The 21,281-nt window shown below is 35.4% G+C and overlaps 1 protein-coding gene across 2 annotated transcripts in view; it reads left to right on the top strand.

Annotated features, from left to right (window-relative positions):
- The window catches only part of LOC149567576 (elongation factor G, mitochondrial-like), a 186,537-nt gene that overhangs the window by 150,217 nt on the left and 15,039 nt on the right, over positions 1 to 21,281 (top strand). Inside the window, exon 20 of one of the 2 annotated variants that reach the window (XM_089820815.1) lies at positions 20,413 to 20,477. The exons of the other annotated variant lie outside the window; for it this stretch is intronic. Within the exon in view, the coding sequence (XP_089676941.1) occupies positions 20,413 to 20,424 (12 nt within the window). The 3' untranslated portion in view covers positions 20,425 to 20,477. Of the gene's footprint in view, positions 1 to 20,412; positions 20,478 to 21,281 lie in introns of those variants that run through there. 2 annotated transcript variants of the gene reach the window in all.

The following is a 21,281-nucleotide window of genomic DNA, read 5'->3' as shown; positions in this document are numbered from 1 at the left end:
ATACTTTGTATATATGAGATATATACTTAATTCATTATATATATCTATATATATAAAAGTTATTCTCTTAGTCTTAATCATAACAATAAGCAAATGTTATTAATAACTAATAAGAGTTAAAGTGACATGTCTCAATGGAGACATGCCTCTTAAAATCATATACATATACTTTGAGAAGGTAACTTGAAACCAAAGAACCAAAACTCAGAATTGGCTCAGAATTAGCAAGGCCTACTTGATTCGTGAATTAGCTATGGATCAGCAAAGTGAAAAAAACCTTGAAATTTAGAGATTTTCACTATTTCAGATTTATTTCATGCACCCTTTATTGAATATAACTTAAACATACTATAACATCATCAAATAGAAGCTAACATACATAAACAAGGAACATAAATGATAAATCCATCACATACGCAAAATATAAATTGTAGTTAATGAAATAGAAAACATAATCATTTGACATGGACATATAGAGTTATAAATGTTGTCAAATCATAAATGTATACAAAATCCATGAAACCAATGACATAAAATATTCCATGAAACATGTATCTGTAATAGTAAAGTGTAAAATTGTAAATAGTAACACTGTAACTTTGAAGTGGAGTAGATTGATATCTTTACTTCTAATCATTGGAAAATTTTAATTCTTTGGATTTTGTTAGTGCATTGAATTATCTTTCCATTGACTTTGATCTCATGTTAAGTGGCTTTGTATTTGAGGAGAAATGGCGAGTCCTAGGCCAAGAATTCATTGAAAATTAATGACTGTAATTTTTATTGCTTTGATAATATGATATATCATATATCTAATCTAATGAAAGGTTTTAATGCTGCATACCATTGAAAGAGGTTAAGGAGGATCTAATTAATCTTCTAAGAATGATGGAGTTCGTGGTATGTTTGGTCAAGGAAGGTATTCTCGAAGTTCTTTGTAATTATATACCTTATGTGTTTCCAAAACTCCAATATTTGTTGATCGAACAATAGAAAATTTAAATAATCATAAATCATAATTGAGATGGAATCAAAATAAAAGAAACCAACAAAACAAAAGCATTTTTTTTGCCAAGTCATGAGGCACATAACTCAGCAAATCATAGTGATTTCAGGCGAAAAATCGCCGAGCCGATTCAGCAATTCAGAAAAGATTGCCCAGCTCAAACCAAATTGCTGAATCGCCTGAATCAAACAAATCACAGTGATTCTCGTTTCTTTGCTTGAAACCCACATAGAATCTACAAGTGTTATTACAAGTTACAACAAATGAAAAAACAATCCTACTTTAACAGGGGAAGATGAGTCTCTCAGTAACACAACTTTGTCTTTCCTAGATTATTATTTTAAGTTTGGCTACTGAAATCTTTCAATATTTCTTGGTTCATCATGGAGTTTATCTTCTTACAGATGATCCTCTACTTTTTTCATCATCAGACTGTTGTTTAGAACATGCCCATTGTTTTTGTATTTTCTTGTTTTGGATCAGCAATCATTTCATTATTGAGCAAGAGGCTGCTGAAACAAACATAATTTGGCGTTTCAAACAAAATAAGTGAATCAGTCAAAACCTATCAAGTCAATCAGACATTTGCATTGTTATTGAGTTTTTAAAGCCTTTTTCTAACATATGCCTTACCTAAACTTCCCCTGAATTCAAGGTTTTCATGAATATATCATAATAAAGTGAAAGGAATCTTTATCGTTTGGTTTTCTGATTATTCTCCAAATTAGTTTTTGCTAGAACGCTTGCATATATTTCTACCTCTAGTGATACCTACAAGTTTGGCACTGCCAAAAATAATGCATTTTACTAAACGTTTTCAGCAACTCAACAAATACATTTGCTGATTTCTTTGCCAAGTAGAGGACTTACCACTTACAAATATGGAATTTTAATATTCTTAAAGGTTTCATCACAGGGAATTAGTAAATGCACTTTTTCAATTATTGGCTGCCTGTACAAAATTCTGTATCTGTCACATTGAAAGGCTTAGGCCATTTCGAATTGCTTCCACTTTTTGATATCAATTCTTAATTTTCTGTGTACAGTCACTTCTAATGGATAAATAATTTTTGGGCAGACTAAGATTCATTCCCATTGAGTAAAAAACTTATTCTTTACAACTTTGCCCTAAATAATTCTCAAATGCATTAAATTTCCATCATAAGGTCTTCTTAAAACCAATGATACAAGAATCTACAAATGCTTTTTGTGCCTCATTAATCAATTTTTCAAAGGTTAGAGGAAATTGAATACCCAAAAAGCAAGGTTGCATGCGTACATGTTCCACACCCCGGGGATGCATACCTATGTACCCAATACTGGGTACATGTACCCAACTACCGGGTCTCAGTGGAGAGCATCATAGCTAAGGATCTTGATTAAGATTTTTGACTTTTTGTTTCAGTTTTTTGTTTGTGTATCAGTTTGTTTTTTATCAAGCTTGATTCAATACGCAATCAGTTTGAAACTTTGATACAGTACTGATTAACTGTAGACTTTATCATTGTTCAAGTCAGAAGCATATCGTTCGCAATATGTCATTGTTATATGATTTATGATCTTCTTGTTCATGTGTAAACTCTGCCTTCTCTGTTATGCAGCTAAACATTCAATATATATTATTATTACAAACATATTGCAAATCTGAAACTGAAAACAATATATTACATCTGCAAATTTTATTGCAATATGTCATTGTTATATGATTTATGATCTTCTGTTCATGTTTAAAGTCTTCCTTCTCTGTTATGCGGCTAAACATTCAGTATATATTATTATTGCAAAGATACTGCAAATCTGAAACTGAAAACAATATATTACACCTGCAGATTTTATCATTGTTGTTTTGAAAAACCATTGTTATGACTCATATTTTCAGATTTTCTATAAATTTTAAATTTATGTACCTAAGTACTTCTGTTCCCTATTATGAAAATAGCCGTACCCGTTGTAGAGTGGAAATACAACTGAAGTTCACAGAGATATGCAAATGATACAGAATAATGCAATTGTGATACACAAAGTAAAACATAGAATGTACCTTTAATACCACAATACCAATAGGTGAGGAAATTGTTTCTTTATTCATACGAAAACATCATGAGTACATTGACAATATTCCAAGTACTTATGGAAGGGTTGGTTGGTTGGGAAAACCAGCCGACAAATTCTCTCACCTCCTACTACCCAGCCCAACTAAGCTTTAACAAGTACTAAGTACAATAGGTACTTTATTCCGACTACATCTATCCCCCCAAAAAAGAAAAGTCATCTTCCAGATGACTGCTGAAACAACAAAAAAGACTGTAAATTCAAGAAGAGGGATGGGAAGACATCCGTATACTCGGATCTCCTTGTAGTCGTTGCAAGTCCCTACACATTCCCTCACCTCCTAACTACCCAGCCCGATCAAGCTTTAACATGTACTTTATTCCGACTACACCCGTACCCATACTCGTACCCTAAGTACCCAAGTACCTATGTCCCTGTGCAACCTTGCCAAGAAAGTGTTAACAAGCTACTTATGTAGATCTTGCCTTGTCTTAATTTTTTTTTTTGGCTGGTCCTCTGACTTGATGTGTATTTAATGAATCTCAGATTCCAAATCTAATTTTGTAAAATGCATATTGTGTTCAAGTTGTTATAAGTTATAACCTTAGTTGAAGAATATATGAGTCAACAAAATTGGGTATTAGCCAACTTCAACTCAGGCTGAGCAATTGACATAATATAAAAACATACTTAAATTTCTTATAAACATAAACTTAATTGAAATGACAGTCACAACATATTAAATGACCTTGTAATATGTTAGAAAAGAGTTATCTATTAGATTTGAAGAAAAAAATGCCTAGTAACACATCAACATGTAAATCCAACCACTAATAACATGATATGTATTATTATGATTGATATTCATCATCAAAACTGCAATTTCATGAAGTACAACAATTTTAATTTTTTTAATGGCTTAAATATTGCTTAGAGGTCTTGCTCCTCGTAATCAATAGTGTCTCCACTCTCAAGCCTTAAGATAACAATCATCTTTGGTTTAACATCACCATCAACCATGATATTATCCAATTTATGCCTGCTACTATTGCTTTTGTTGCATCCTTCTTTGCTTGCCTCTCAAAATCATGATCTTATCTTCTATAAACAGGGTGTACTTATCTAGCATAGTCTAGTTACTATATCCTATATGGGTCAATGTCGTCCTAAGTCAATTTTTCATGTGGATTAAGAAAATAGTCTTACCTAAGACTTCACAATTTTCTGAAATAATAATAGACAGAGATTACTTAAGGGACAATAGTTTGATTTAAGGAGCAACGATTAAGGATTAATAGTTAACATCAATTAATGAGTCAAATAGCAATTAAGCACATAAGCAACAATTCTACTATCTAGAAAGGTAAAACCATAGAAAGGTATAATTATGTTAACAAAGGTAGTGATTAGGTGAGAAAAGGTACATCGCAGGAGCAACAACTCCCATAGGACGTCTGTGTCCATGAGATGATAAAATATAAGGGGAAAGGCCACGATGGGAAAGGGCATCAAGCAATCGGTTTTCATAAGGAACATTGATCCTCATAAGGCGATCATCAAACCTTATTTTAGAATTAACCATAGTTGCATCACCTTGGGGACGGCGGAACGGGGGGACAAGGGGGCCTTAATTTGGGGACGACAGGGAGATGGTGGTGGGGGATAAGGGGGGTTGTGTACACTATACATATGTGATGGGGACACAACCCAAGAACAGAATGGAACCAACAGAAAGGGAAAATTATATTAACTGAGAAAATAAGCCAGTACAAGTAGTACAGAGAAAATAAACTTCAGAACATGCCCTAAGGGCTTACAATAGCATAAATCTGGAGAATATTTCTCCTTATAGCACCTCCTCTCAAACTCCACTCCGAACTGCCTTTTACAATGCCAGAAATCTCCTTAAATAGACCCGAGAGGGTTAAGGACTAGGAGTACATTCTAGAAAGTGCTAGTAGGCATCCATCGACAAAATAGAAGGTTCCAGAAGCTGCGTTAGAAGTCGGTGCAAATCTAGAAGAATCCAGAAACGGTAGCCGAACTTCCGGGAGGCATAACTTTTGAACCGTAGCTCCGATTGACGAACCGTTTACATTTTCGGAAAGTTCTCGAAGCGCTCTATAGCCCTATAGACAAGCTTCGCTCGTCCCCCATTTTTCGACCCTTTTCGAGGTCATTTAATGCCCCAAACCTGACTTTGAAGCATTCTTAGGAGGTCTCCAAAACCCGAAAAACTGCAATAACTTTCAAACCGTGGGGCCTTTTGACCTGATTTTTTTTCTGGAATGCTCTAAATCATGATTACATTCATCTGGCCAATTCACACCTTCTAGTTTACCGAAATGATGGCCCAAATACATGCTCCCATTTTTTCGGGATTTTCAAACGCACTGATAGTTGAACTATGAGAGTTGGAACCTTTATTTGAGCCAAATGGGTATCCAAAAATGTAAAGACATAAAACAAAAACTAAGTCTAAGTACATTTTTTTTTGGGTGACACAGGATTGCCCTTATATCTCTGGATGCTCCTGCATCAATATGGTACTTAAAATGCTAGTTATGAAAATATGTATTGCAATATAAGATGTAAAAGAGTAAGTTCTTGAACATTGGATTGAATTGGAGCATTGAACATCGAACATAAATAATCAATGCTTAACATTGCCATCAACCATGATATTATCCAATTTATTGCCTCCTACTAGTGCTTTTGTTGCACCCTTCTTTGCTTGCCTCTCAAAATCATGATCTTATCTTCTATAAACATGGTGTACTTATCTGGCATAGTCTAGTTACTATATCCTATATGGGTCAATGTCATCCTAAGTCAATTTTTCATGCCCTTGTATCTATGTGGATTAAGAAAATTGTCTTACCTAGGACTTCACAATTTTCTGGAATAATACTAGATAGAGATTACTGAAGGGACAACAGTTTGATTTAAGGAGCGATGATTAAGGATTAACAATTAACATCAATTAATGAGTCAAATAGCAATTAAGCACAGAAGAAACAATTTTGCTATCTAGAAAGGTAAAACCATAGAAAGGTACAATCATGTTAACAAAGGTAGTGATTAGGTTAGAAAAGGCACATCACAGGAGCAACAACTCCCATACGGTGTCTCTGTCCATGAGATCAAAAAATATAAGGGGGGAGGCCGCGATGGGACAGGGCATCAAGCAATTAATTTTCATAAGGAACATTGATCCTCACAAGGAGATCATCAAACCCCATTTCAGCAGTAACCATAGTTGCATCACCCTAGGGGATGGCAAAACTCAGGGGACAAAGAGGCCTTAATTTGGGGACAATAGGGGGATGGTGGTGGGGGACAAGGGGGGCTGTATACACTATACATATGGTACTTAAAATGCTAGTTATGAAAAGATGTATTGTGATATAAGATGTAAAAGAGTAAGTACTTGAACATTGCATTGAATTGGAACATCGAACATTGAACATAAATAATTGCATCAGCAAATAGTCAACATCGGGACATATCCCCATCCTCGACTGAGTTGGCGGAATATAGTGGCACCACAAGGGATGGGGGATGGAGTCTCTGAGTTCTCTGTTTGTCCCCGTCGCAGAGACGTGGGACAAAGGGGGCAAGGTGTGGGGGCGTGTCTCTGTGTTACTATGGAATTAATAAAAAGGGAAGCCAAAAGACTTATAATCTAAAGGGTGTTTGTGAATACTTGGAAATGGTAAGTTTATATATATATATTCCTTTAACACATGCATAATTAATTACATTAATAAGGATCCCACTAACCATCCCTTTGAATGAAGGAATTAAGGTAGTAAGATTGACAACCCCATCAAGTACATTAACCACCAGCAATGAGGCTAGGAGGTTGATTGACTTGGTGCTCATTTCTTGTTCTTGAATTTGATTGGAAACGATAGGTTCTTAGTATCTTATATAATACTCTAGGGATTGCATAGTGTGGATTAGTTGACTATTGGAAGGTGATGAATGAGATATGAATAAGGAGTGTGAATACAAGCACACTACTAGATAGATCACCCCATTTTGGATGTCTAAGTGAGTGTAAGGGTTTCTTCAAGCCAACCTATCATGTTGTTAGTCTTAAGAGAATGAATGAGAAAACATGTATAGGGGGTGCAGGTGCAAGCATGGTACTAGGTAGACCACCCATGTTGGGTGTCCAATGTCTCTGCCACTTGGGGCTTAAGAGGCTGAGTGTTCTAATTGTGGAGATTACTTGTGGCTAATCCTATCATGCTTTTTATACAAACTCTATTTTATTAAAACCCATCAAATGAGTTACGATAATTATATTGTCTTTGCAACTAATGATTACTAACCCTAGTGGAGATAATTGATACTCATACTTATGTACGTACATACATATATACATATGTGTGTGTGTGTGTGTGTGTGTCCAATAATATTAAATATGGTTGCAAAATGTAGATTTGGGTTCATCTTGTAAAATGGCATTTTATAATGGGAAAGTTATTAGTATATGATATTTCCTACATGAATGAAATTTGTGATTTTAGAGTAAGATATAGGGTAATCCCAAAAGGGACATTATACTATTGGTTCGTGAATAGTGTCAGCTTTGACCTTTTTGGGTGAAGGGGATTTTATTGCATAAGGATGAAGTCATTGAAGTGGTTTGTAACAACTTGTTGTACATCTCTATTATTGGGTTATTGACGTCAAGCTCAATTGACGTACACTTGATGCATGTTGATGGGTCTACCATAGGTTCTCAAATTGAGATTCCTAGAGTCATCTTAGAAGGGAAAAAAAACGGGGTAGAGACAATGCTTTGGTTTGTGAAATCGATTGTTCCATCTCTAATAAAAAATGTTTTGAATGGATTCAATTTTTTGTCTGTATCCTTTGTATAATTCCGGATGGCTTCCTTGATGTAATAACCATCTTTCCTACCTTGAACTTTTCTACAATTTAATCATTCAAATAAACTAACTACAAATTCACATGCATGGGATTAATAGTTGTAATGAATTGACTAATTCACATGAAAGGCCTTGACTAACAATTGGTGATTTACTTTATTTATTTAATTGAATTGCATGAGAGAGAGCATTAACTAACTAATATATTGTAAATATCACTTCATGATACTAAGATGTATAAATGTAATTACGAACATAATTGATTACATAACTCACTAAATTTTGAAATGAAACATGAAGGAAACATAATCCCACTAAATCGTATCAAGCTAAGAATGTAGAGCTGATTTGCCTTATAGAAGTCCTAGCACTAATGGAGAGAAGCATTGTCGGAGGCTTAACCACACAACAGTGGACATAGTGTATCTGCCTCACTCTCAACATAGAATGGCCCTACCCTACATGAGGTAAGGCATGGGAACACCATCTTGTTTTGCCACCTGAGTATCCTAGTGTTAGAGTGTCAACTATATAGCCGGCTAGGCTATGGAACCTTCCTATTGGCCCATCCATTTGACTGCTAGTTATCTTGACCTCTAGTGATCACAACAACATCATAGCCACTAAACCTACCCTGGCCAAGGATTTACATGGACAACGTGTGCCCAATCACCTAATGCTCGACTTGACAAACAAGACTACACCCAACTGCCCACCGTGAGCTAACTAAAGTTCTATTTTACAGTTTATAATTTCTAGAGTGGTTCTGATATGAATTCTTGTTTAAATGCACATATAGCACAACCATCTTACATGTTGCCGCACCATGCATCTCAACTTGGCCTTGCCTTTCCTTGATGGTTCTTTGTGTAACATTCCCATTGTATATTAGACTGGTTGAACAATGCAATAGATCATCAATTTCCTTCAAGAGTTTCTTGCAATTGCATGAAGCAATGTGGCAAGCCCTCTCAACCACTCTACATCTATTGGATTAAATCTCCATGCTCTTAGTGGCACATAGAAAGGGTGCCTCTGTAAAATGTAGAGTGTGTATTTGCACATAAAGTGTCACTTGCTAATGCCTTATGAAATTAGATAGAACGTAACGAATATAAACATTTTGAGCCGACAACTCATCCCATGAACAACACGACTATGCACATAACTTCGATCTCTGCTTTATGTTCATTCATGTCCGCTTGGACCAGTAGAAATGTAAAGGATTTTAATACAATACTTCACACTACCATAAACAACGATATTGTCATGAAAGAGTTATCAACTACGACCTAGCAAGGCTGCGTGGAGGTAGGAAGAGGTGTCCTTCCTCTACTCCAATACGTGAGCTTAAGCTATGGATTCAATGATCATTGTTCAATGCTCACAACAACGTTTAACCTCTGATGGAAAACAACGTAGCAGAATTTGCAAATGAGAGGAAGAGAAACCCACGAAAGACTGATTCACCATCTTATAGAACATTTCTTGGTTTCAAAGGAATTATGCTTGATCAAGAAACTTACGTCCATGAGAAATTGCAATGTGGTGAGCATGAGTTACGATCTTGATAGTGCTAGAATTAACTTGGTGAAAGCACATGTCCACATTATTCAAATAAAGAAATTGTTATCATAACTAATAACCATATTAATTAACCATTTCCATTCATATGATAGCAATATAATTAACCATCTTTCATTCCTTGTGAAACATAACGAATAAACAATATTTCCATTCATATGAACTTGAAACAACTAACTAATTTAATAAACCATTTCAGATTAGCTTGAAATATCAACGACTAAATAAAATTTCAAAATCAACAAAAATCCCCTCCCCCCTTCTTTCATCGTCTTCAATGAATATTGCAATTAAATACACAAGATAAATATTCATAATGAAAAGAAATAGCTGTCATTCAGTCTCAAGTAGCATCATGTCATAATATCTCAAAATTACAAAATAATAAAATCAAATTATAGTTAATGTTCTTGGAAAAAGGTGGGAATTTTTTTCGAAGATCTCACCATAATCTTCCCAAGTAGCATTTTCCTCAGCATATTGGTCCATGCTAAACCTTGCATTAGGTGACATCCCAATTTTGTAATCGAAGCTTCCGCACCTCAAGAATTCTAAGTAATTCTATTTCCAACACCCCTAGGTTTTGCACCTGCAAGAGACTCCAGTCAATAACATGCTCAGCATTGGCTATATACTTCTTAAGATAAGATACATGGAACACATTATGCATCCGGGCAAGGGCTAGAGGTAGGGAAATTTTGTAGGCTATAGGATTTACAACCTCCAATACTTCAAAGGGTCTCCCACATATCTTGCGGCTAGCTTGTCGTTTTTACCAAATTTGATAGTGCTTTTCTAGGGTTTCACCTTTAGGAGAACCCTTTATCCCACCTTAAATTCTCTAGGAGTCCTCTTTGTATCTGCATAGCTGTTTTGTTCATCATTTTCCTCTTTTAACATTTGACGGATTTGAACTACCTGTTATTCCATTTCTAAAAGCATTTCAGGACGAACAATGATTTGATCTTGAATCCTATTCCAACTTATAGGTGTTCTACACTTATGTCCATATAGGGCCTCAAATGGTGCCATCCTAATAGCAGACTGATATAAGTTGTAAGAGAATTCAACCAAGGGAAGATACATCTCCCAGCGCTGCTACTTATCAATGAAGTATACCCTCAGAAGATATTTTAGTACTTGGTTGAACCTTTCTTTCTGGCCATCAATTTCTAGATGAAAGGCTGAAATGATATTCATTTTTATCCCCAAAGTAGAAAACAAGGTTTCCCATAATCTAGATGTCATTCTAGCATCTCTGTCTGATATGATCTTTTCTAGAACTCCACGAAGTTTGAAAATTCCTTTATGAATTAATGGGCAATTTCTGGAGCCCGGTTAAATTCCTAGGACGAAATGAACTACCTTCATTAATCGATCCACTACTACGAGAATTGTGTTATGCCTATTTTTCATCATAGGTAATTCTTGTATAAAACCCATGCTAATTACTTTTCATTTCCATTCTAGGACCTCATTTGGGTGTAGTGACCTAGTTGGATACCTGTGCTCCGCTTTAACCTTCTAACATTTAAAACAATTGGCCATAAACTCGGTTGTTTCTTGGTTCATGCCCTCCCAAAAATATAATGGTTTCATATCAGCTAGCATTTTAGTTACTCCCGGGTGTCCTAACTTCCTAAGTAAGGAGCGACATGGATTTCCCTCAAGATAACTCTTCAAATTTCAGAATCTTTAGGTATATACATTCTTCTCTTATACCTCAAGAGTCCATTTGTTTCCACCTGATAACTTTCGTATCATGATGATCTCTTCAGAGGGCTTGCTGCACTTGATTATAGAAATCATCTCTTGGTAGACACTGAAGTATTTGTTCCTTAAGTTTGATATTTATTGTTAGTATGGCCGAATTATTTCTTCGCCTAAAGCATCAACTACTCGATTTTCCTTCCCTTTGATATAGCTGATCTCAAAATCATAGTCTGCTAAGAATCCCAACCACCTTCTTTGATGAGCATTGAGATTGGGTTGTGCAAATATGTACTTTAATCCGTGATGATCTGATCTAAGTTCAAATTGTTTCTCAATCAGGCAGTCTCTCCACATTTGAAGAGCGCGAATGATGGCAGGCAATTCTAAATCATGGAGTGCACAATTCTGCTCATAATTCTTTAACTTCCTAGACTCATATGTAATGACCTGGTCCTCTTGCATCAAGGTGCCTCTTAGTCCTTCGCCTAATGAGTTGGTAATGACTACGAAGTGACAATATCAGTGCAGTAGTTAGTTTCTTCAAATCTTAGAAAGTTGCTTGACACTTTTCTGACCAAACAAACTTCTTCCCCTTCCATTTGCAAGGTAGTTATAGGATGTGCTATCCAGGAGAAGTCCCTAACGAATTTCTTGTAGAACCGACTAAACCCATTAAACTTCTGACTTCTGACACATTTCTAGGTATCGGCCATTCCTTGATTGCCTTGATCTTGGCAGGATCCATTGCAATTCCTTTTGATTATATAATATGTCCTAGATACTGAATCTCCTTTTGATAGAAAGAGCATTTAAATAATTTTTTGTACAACCTATGCTTACACAAGCTTTGTAGAACTATCTCTAGATGTTTTTGGTGCTCCTCATTCTGATAGTAGATAAGGATATCATCAATGAATACCACAGTAATACAGGACATGTGCCCCCCCCCCGCACCCCCCTCCACCACCTTTTGCTCCATGTCCTAAAGATAGGGATGCATTGGGGACTTGGGGACTTCGTTCCACCATCCCTAGCAACACCACTAGATTGTGCCACCCCCACCGATGATGGAAGGACGTTTGTGTGTTGACTATTTGCTGATTCAACTATTTCTGTTCAATGTTTGATGTTCCAATTCAATGCAATGTTCAAGTATTTACTCTTTTACATCTTTATATGTTATATTGTAGTACATTTTTCATAACTAGCATTTTAAGTAACATATGTATAGTATATACAACCCCTCCCATCCCTTGCCACCTTTCCCCCGCTGTCCCCCCACCTTCCTTAAATTGAGGCCCCTCTGATTCCCCGTCCCAAAAACTTGCCCCTCATTCTGACGTCCCCCCATCCCCCAAGGCGGTGTAACTATGATGAATACCAACACAAACTTGTCTAAACAATCTTGAAATACACTATTCATAAGATTCATAAAGGTTGCAGGGGATTGGCCAACCCGAATGGCAAAATTGCAAATTCATAGTGCCCATAATGGGTTCTAAAGGCAGTTTTATGAATGTCTTTCTTGATCTTGAGTTAGTGATTACCCGATTTCCAATTGAATAATTACCATTGGTTCTTAAAGATAGTGACAAACTTATCCCAAGTGATGTCAGTGGTCTTAATATTTAATTCCATCCTACTATTTTCCCACCGTGTAGTAGCTTCCCCACTAAGCTACTCGATTCCCCAAACAACCTTTGAGGACTGGAGAAGCTCTTGATGTTGAAATGCTTCTCCATTTTAGTCAACCATGCCTCAACAACATCCCCAGACTCAGATCTTGAAAACTTATGGGGCTTGATCTTCTTAATGTCGGGAGACAATTCACTTGCTATTTGCTTTTTCATATGAATTTCCAACTGTATTGGAGGAAGCTTGTGTTCTTGGATTCTGCCTCGGCTCTAGGCTAAAGTGAGGACTTGGTGTCTTCATACCCTTTCCCAAGTTTGGTAACTAAGGCATTCATTCTCTTCTCCATTTTCTCCATTCTGGTTTGGGTGTCAAGTGAAATTTGGAACAGTTGGTCCATAGAACCCTAAGAGTTAACCTCCCTAGATATTTTATTTTGCATGTGGTTGTTGTTTTCATCGTTTTCTATATCGTTTGGTTAAGGTTTTTGAAATATAATTGGTTCATCCTATTGGTTCCCAAAATCATAGATTGGAAATCCAAGAGCTTTGCCAATTCTCCAATAGGATTCCTCAATCAGTTATGGCCAATGAACAACAATAATCCAAGCTCTCTTGCACTTTAGGCTTCGCTACACCTAGGCGGGTAAACCTTCACCTCAAACCTAACCACCCGGTTCAAAGCTTTTCTATATTCAATTGGCAAAATCCTCAAACTCGATCAATATAAAGTTATGTGATTGCTTGAAATGGTTGAATGTTTTGTATAATGTTTATCAATAATTAATTCAGTGCTTGCAAGGAGGAAATATATTGATTACTGACTTAATTATGAATCTAGTAATTGTACTTCAATGATTCAAAGGAGTAGTGCCTTCGCTTATTTGGGCAACAGAATCAACCACAATGAAGATTATTACGTACAACTTTTTGAGACAATATTTGTTTAAAATATCCTCAATTACTCCTGAGCTCTGCAAAAGACAAAACTTATATGCAATTCAATGTTAGTCCAAAAGGGTCTTATCTTCTTCTATGGAAATCCAATTACACAAAGACAAGGAAACACCTATTTATTTCACAATATCTTTGATTGTCGAACAAAGAATGCGGAAAGGTCCAATGCAAAAAACCTTGTCAGAATAATTCAATAATCTTATTACTGATCATAAAAGATGAATCTTAATCATAATTATAATCTCTCTACCTTGAATAAACATGAGCAGGAAAAACTTTATTTATCATTGAAATATATAAATTTATATTACAAGCCACCCTTTATCATCCTTATTCCTCCATACAAGATTTTTTTAATTTTCTTTTATACTTCTTACCAATTGCTCTTCTTTCTTTAAATATATATACATATTCTTTCATATCTAAGAGTCCTCCTTGTGAAAGTGCCTCTTCACTTTCAAAGCATAAGCTTTTCGTTTAACATTACCTCAATTTATTTGTGCCCCTTGGTAATATAATTTTAATAACTATTCCTGACAGGCTCTTTGCAGATGGATAAATATTTATTTTATTTGCCTCAACTAATCTTCCGTATATTTTATTATGTTCATCGATGTCCATATTGGTAAGCAAAAATCTTTGATTTTCTTTAAAATAGAACTGTGCAAAATGTTGCCGTCTCCCCCAACACCATGGGTATCAATGGAATTCCCTAAACCATCTTTTGTTGCCAAGCTTGACCCACAATATTGGTTCCACTCCCAACAGTGTCGCATATGGCTTCCATTAATTTGTTTATTCATTATTTTGTCGGGACTTCTTTCCTTAGCTTTTATGGTGTATGGTTTGGGAATATCTGTGTGAGACAGTTCACACAATCTTTCTCTGACTCTCTTTTTTTCCTCTCTTGCCGCTGACTATGGATCTCTTGTTTCCACATTGCTATGCTCAGGCTTAAATTATTAATGTATTTGCTTTTGTTTTGTATCTTCTCCTTTGTTGTGTATCTCACTATGGTCTATTCTAGTTATTTGAGACCTTTCTCTGCTGCAATTGCTGATCAAACTGTGTTTTCTTATTGCTTGAATTGTCCTCTGCCCATAATAAATTTATTTTCATGTGTGGTCCGATGATTCTCCGCAATATTCATTCCATCATATATCTCCATTCCTGGTCTATCTTTGTTGTAAGTCTATGCATCTTTATGTTTCCATACTATAAGTTTGGTGAACTGGTTAAACTACCATGGACGAAAGTAGCTTGGTGCAACTGAATTCATGACGGTAATAGATCACTGACTAACCCCGATGGATACTTGGTTCCTCCAGAGTTGCATATGAAACAAACTTTTGCCCTGTTCAGGAATTTCAACTGTCAAATGCTTTAGAAAAATCTCATTGTGATGTAAATTCTAATTTTGCATATGAGGATCCCTCTACATAGTTTCTAAGAACCAAGTCCTGATCAGATTTGATATATAACGGCTGCCAATTCCTTTTGTTGTTCAATTGATTCGAGATGTTTAAATTGATGGCTGGTATGCTTTCTGCTCTTTATCTGATTGCATTTGATAGAAGAGAGAGATTTAATTGTATTGACTAGTGATCTCAATAAGGATTGAATTCTATTGCTGATACAATGTCACTGTTTCTTCTTTTCTGCAAATGACTCTCGACTGCTGATGTTGTTCTCCTGTATTCATATATTCCTGCTGTCTGTATCATTATCACTTGGCTGAGTGGATATATTTTGCTGATTAGGATTATTGAGTGCTTAGTGTAGTGCAGACTGCATGTACCAATGTCACTCGGGATTCAAATCTGATTTGATCTTCATATAATTCTCTCTGTCTGGTGTATATACTATAGACTTGAATGTCTTCTTTACATCCTCATCTGGTCATACAAGCCTTCATAAATCTGCACTTTATCATAGTCAATGGATCTTAGTATAAATACCTGGTTCTGTAGTTCAAACTATCATTCTCCCATGATGATTCTCCCATGCATTCACTTGTGTAATTTTACTCACTCTTCCCAATCAGAAATGGAGATTAAAATTTGGGCAGAATCACATCCATCAATATCACAATATCACACACACATATATATGTTTACCATTCGAATGAAGGAAGAAGAATAATAACTGATTGCTAAGAATGACAAGGATGAGCAAGTACACAATTCCATTAGTTCTCATTACTTTCTTCATTAATCTCAAATAAATAAGACAATGAGTTTCTGTTGCAACAACTTCATTTATCACAAAAACAAACTTTCCCACTGCTGTGAGTACAATTTCCTTTTTAAAACATAACTCTTTAAGGAAATTAGACACCCTATTCCAAATTTGGATGAGTTTGTTCCTCATGATTGCCTTCCTGGCAGGAGTCCGTCTGACTCTTTCCTTCCTGATCTGGATAAAGGCACAGGCTAATGTCTCATCATCTCTGTGTATGGAGCAATATGAGTAGTCAAATTTGGGCATATTCTTAATTAGAAAGAAATGAACGAGGTAATGGGGCTTCTTCGAAGGTGTCATTCAGCTTCTCATCCCATTCCCATTTCAAACATTATATTTCAGTTTCCTTGTAATCAATGATGAGCCCAAGGTTTACTGTCGAACCCAGCGCTCTCATACAATATGTAACACCCATCTTTCCATACCCTGAGTTTCTCTACAATTTAATCATTCAAAAAAACTAACTACATATTCACATGCATGGGATTAACAGTTATAATGATTTAACTGTTTCACATGAAAGGCCTTAAACTAAAAATAGGTGATTTACTTTATTTATTTAATTAAATTGAAAGATTTAAATTGCACGAGAGAGAGTTCATTAACTAATTAATAATATATTGTAAATGTTACTTCATGTTACTGAGAGGTACTAATTTAATTACAAACATAATTAATTACATAACTAGCTAAATTTTGAAATGAAACATGGAGGAAACATAAGTACCCCCTAAATCGTATCAAGGTAACAATGCAGACCCAACCTGTCCTGTGCAAGTCTTGGCACTGGTGGAGAGGAGAAGCATTGTTAGAGGCTTAACCACCCAACTGTGGACCTAGTGTATCCCTCTCTCACTCTTAACTGAGAATGGCCCTACCCTGCATGGGATAAGGCATGAGAACACCATCTTGTCCTACCACTAGAGCATCCCAGTGTTAGAGTGTCAACTATACAGTCAGCTAGGCTGTGGAACCTTCCTATCAGCCCATCCATCCGACTGCAAGTTATCGTAACCTTTACTGATCACAACAGCATCATAGCCACTAAACCTAGCTTGGCCAGAGATTTACATGGACACCATGTGCTCGATCACCCAACATGCGACTTGACAAACAAGACTACACCCGACTGCCCACCATGAGCTAACTAAAGTTCTGTTTTTCAGTTTGTAATTTCTTGACTGGTTCTGATATGAATTTTGGTTTAAATGCAGATATAGCACAACCATCTTACATGGGGTCACACTACACATCTCAGCCTTGCCTGGCCTTCATTGATGGTTCTTTGTGTAACATTCCCATCATATATTAGACTGGTTGAACAATATAATAGATCATTAATTTCCTTCAAGAGTTTCTTAAAATTGCATGAAGCAAAGTGGCAAGCCTTCTCAACTGCTTCACATCTATTGGAGTAAATCTCCATGCTCTTGCTGGCATGTAGAAAGGGTGCCGCCGCAGGATATAGAGTGTGTTTGCACATGAATTCTCTCTTACTGGTGCCTTATGAAATTAGCTAAAAGGTAAAGAATATAAACATTCTGAGCCGACAGCTCATCCCATGAACAACATGACTATGCACATAACTTCAATCCCTACTTTATCTTCAATAATGTCTGCTTGGACCAGTAGCAGTGTAAAGAGAATTAATACAATACCTCAGACTACCATAAACAACATTAATGTCATGAAGAGTTATCAGTTACGACCTAGCAGGGCTGCATGGAAGTAGGAAGAGGTGTCCTTCCCCTGCTCCAGCACGTGAGCTAAAGGTAAGGCTTTAAAGGTTGTTCAGCGCTCACAGCAGTGTTTAAGTTCTGATGGTAAAAAACTAAAAAGGAAATAGTAGAATTTGCAAATGAGAGGAAGACCAACCCATGAGAGACTGCGATTTGCCATCTTATAGAACATTGCTTGGTTTCAAAGGAATTATGCCCGATCAAGAAAGAATTACGTGCATAAGAAATTGCAAGGTGGCGGGCATGAGTTACAATCTTGATAGTGCTAAAATTTTAAAAAAATACAAAGGCTGAGATAATAAGGAACGATAAGAGGTTGATGAACTTTATGCATAAATTTAATTTAAGGGAAAGAAGAAGATTATAAAATCATTCTCATGCTTTATTATAATAGTATTTATATTATTTGCACATGTTTGTACATGTTATGTATAATATAGATGCATACACGTTATATTTCAAATTTTCAAATATATGTATTATATTACATGCACACACACACACACACACACACACACACACACACATGTACAAATGTGCGTAAATACTGTGGGTATCATTACAATAAATTATGTATGACATCAAAAGAAGGATTCCAGAGCATCCAGATTCTCAAATCAAAGGTAACATTTGTTTTTACTTTGCTTAATGTTCAAGTGAATGTATATTTATGTATCTTTTAGACTTGATGACCTAGTTAGTTAGCTCATGGTGGACGCTTGGCATAATCTACTTTCCCCTGACTATGGTGGTTTAGACTCATACCTATTAGCTTAGTGACAGGTTGGTGCCCCTGTACCCTATTCCCTCTCTACCTATACTTCCCCCATTGTCGCACTTCCTGCAAAAAGAATTAACTTGGTGAAAGCATGTGTCCAGATTATTCAAATAAAAAAGTTGTTATCATAACTAATAACCATGTTAGCTAACCATTTCCATTCATATGATAGCAATATAATTAACCAACATCTTTCATTCCTTGTGAAACATAACGAATAACCAATATTTCCATTCATATGAACTTAAAATGAGTAACTAATTTAACCGACCATTTCAGATCAGCTCGAAATATCAACGGTTAAATAATTTTTCAGAATCAACAAAAATAGGGGATGTAACACTTGGCCTTATCCATAACCTCATAATTTTACTCTTCATCCACCTAGCACAAAATCTTGGCTAAAGGCTTTGATAACTCCAAACAAATTAAGGTTTGCAATTAAACACAAAACTTGTTTAGTTTTCTAACAATAACTTGTGATTAGAAAATACAAGTGAAATTAAGACAAACAATTTAAATTTCAAACAAAAAGTTTGAAGTTATGTCGATGATCTCAATAGTGCTCCTTAGAAAGTAATCATTAGAAATTGACTCTATAACCCTCTCTACATCTGTTTTCTATGCTTAAAAAGGATGCAACTATATTTTATTCACAAACATCTGCTTCAAAGATGTTAGTGTACTATAAGTACTTTAGAAGGTAAAGAAAGTAATTGCAAATTTTGTCACGCTTGCACAAGTTCTTTCCCTGTGTTTCAATCTCTCATAAGCTAAATACCCAAGAGTGTTTGTCAATGTATTTGGTGATGTTCACAACATCTTCAAACTAATTGACACAATCAAGTTTGCCTTCATTCTCCGAAAAAATAGTAAGCGAGTGAACAACATGAGGGTTCCATATAAGTGTTGGGTGCCTTTCCTCAAGTAGTCTTTCCTTCTACCACATATGGTAATGCATTATTTATCACAATCTGGACTACATTTTTTATTCTGACCTTTAAAACAATCTTCTTGTAACTTTAGACCTGAATTCTCTTCTTTTTTCATCTTTGTTTGAGGTGTTTATGGATCTCAATAATACCATCTCATCAATTGAAGCCACTAGAAGTTGATGAATTTTCAAATCCTTCCATATATCCAGCCATTGGATACTATGGTCAATGCTCCCTTTGCTCTTCCCACAACTTTCTTTGCATTTGTCATTGTTTTATGGAGTAATCACTTGCTTGTGTCATATTGAGTAGGAACTTTGCATCCTTTATCAATGTTGGCTTATAGTTATAAAATTTTGCACATCTCATACCTACTATTATGCAAAATTGTACCTTTAAGTAGAGGTTGTGAACTAATCACGTTCCATGGAACTGAATAAATGTTGTGATTGGACTTTCTTGGAGCTTAATGAAGTGGATGTGGTAAAAATTCATGGACCGGAAGAGTAACCCACAATCTTTGTCATATTAATTTCTAATTCTCTTGCCTTGCTAGCGAGCATTAGTTACAATCTTGATAGCGCTAGAATTGAAAACAATAGAAAGGCCGAGACAATAAGGAATGATAAGAGGTTGATGAACTTTATGCATAAATTTAATTTAAGGGAAAGAAGAAGACTATAAAATCATTCCCATTATTTATTATAATAATACTTATATTATTTGCACATGTTTGTACATGTTATGTATAATATAGATACATACACATTATATTTCAAATATACGTACTCTACTACATGCATCAAACATACATACACACACACACACATATATTTATATATAACATGTACAAATGTGCGTAAATACCACAGGTATCATTATAATAAATTATGTCTGACATTCGAAGAAGGATTGCAAAGCATCCAGATTCTCAAATCAAAGGTAACATTTGTTTTTGCTTTGCTTAATGTTTAAGTGAATGTATATTTATGTATCTTTTAGACTTGATGACCTTGTTAGCTTATGGTGGACACTTGGCATAATCTACTTTGCTCAGCCTACTTTCTCCTGACTATGGTAGTTTAGACTCATACCTGTTAACTTAGTGACAGGTTGGTGCCCTCATACCCTATTCCCTCTCTGCCAATTTCTTCTCCCATTGTTGTGCTTCTTGCAAAAAGAATTAACTTGATGAAAGCATTTGTCTAGATTATTCAAATAAAAAAGTTGTTATCATAACTAATAACCATATCAGCTAACCATTTCCATTCATATGATAGCAATATAATTAACAACATCTTTCATTCCTTGTAAAACATAACGAATAACCGATATTTCCATTCATATGAACTTAAAATGAGTAACTAATTTAACCAACCATTTCGGATTAGCTTGAAATATCAACGATTAAATAAATTTTCAAAATCAACAAAAATAGGGGATGTAACACTTGGCCTTATCCACAACCTCATAATTTTTACTCTTCATCCACCTAGCACAAAACCTTGACTAAAGGATTTGATAATTACAAACAAATTAAAGTTTGCAATTAAACACAAAACGTGTTTAGTTTTTTAAAAATAAGTTGTGATTAGAATATACAAAGTGAAATTAAGACACAATTTAAATTTCAAACAAAAAGTTTGAAGTTATGTCAATGATCTTAATAGCGCTTCTTGGAAAGTAATCATTAGAAATTGACTCTATGACCCTCTCTGCATCTGTTTCTATGCTTAAAAAG

This window comes from Cupressus sempervirens, chromosome 3 (genome assembly GCF_028749045.1).
Source record: "Cupressus sempervirens isolate cs-2001-9-10 chromosome 3, ASM2874904v1, whole genome shotgun sequence".
NCBI lineage: Eukaryota > Viridiplantae > Streptophyta > Pinopsida > Cupressales > Cupressaceae > Cupressus > Cupressus sempervirens.
This window is presented reverse-complemented; position numbering and strand designations above follow the sequence as displayed.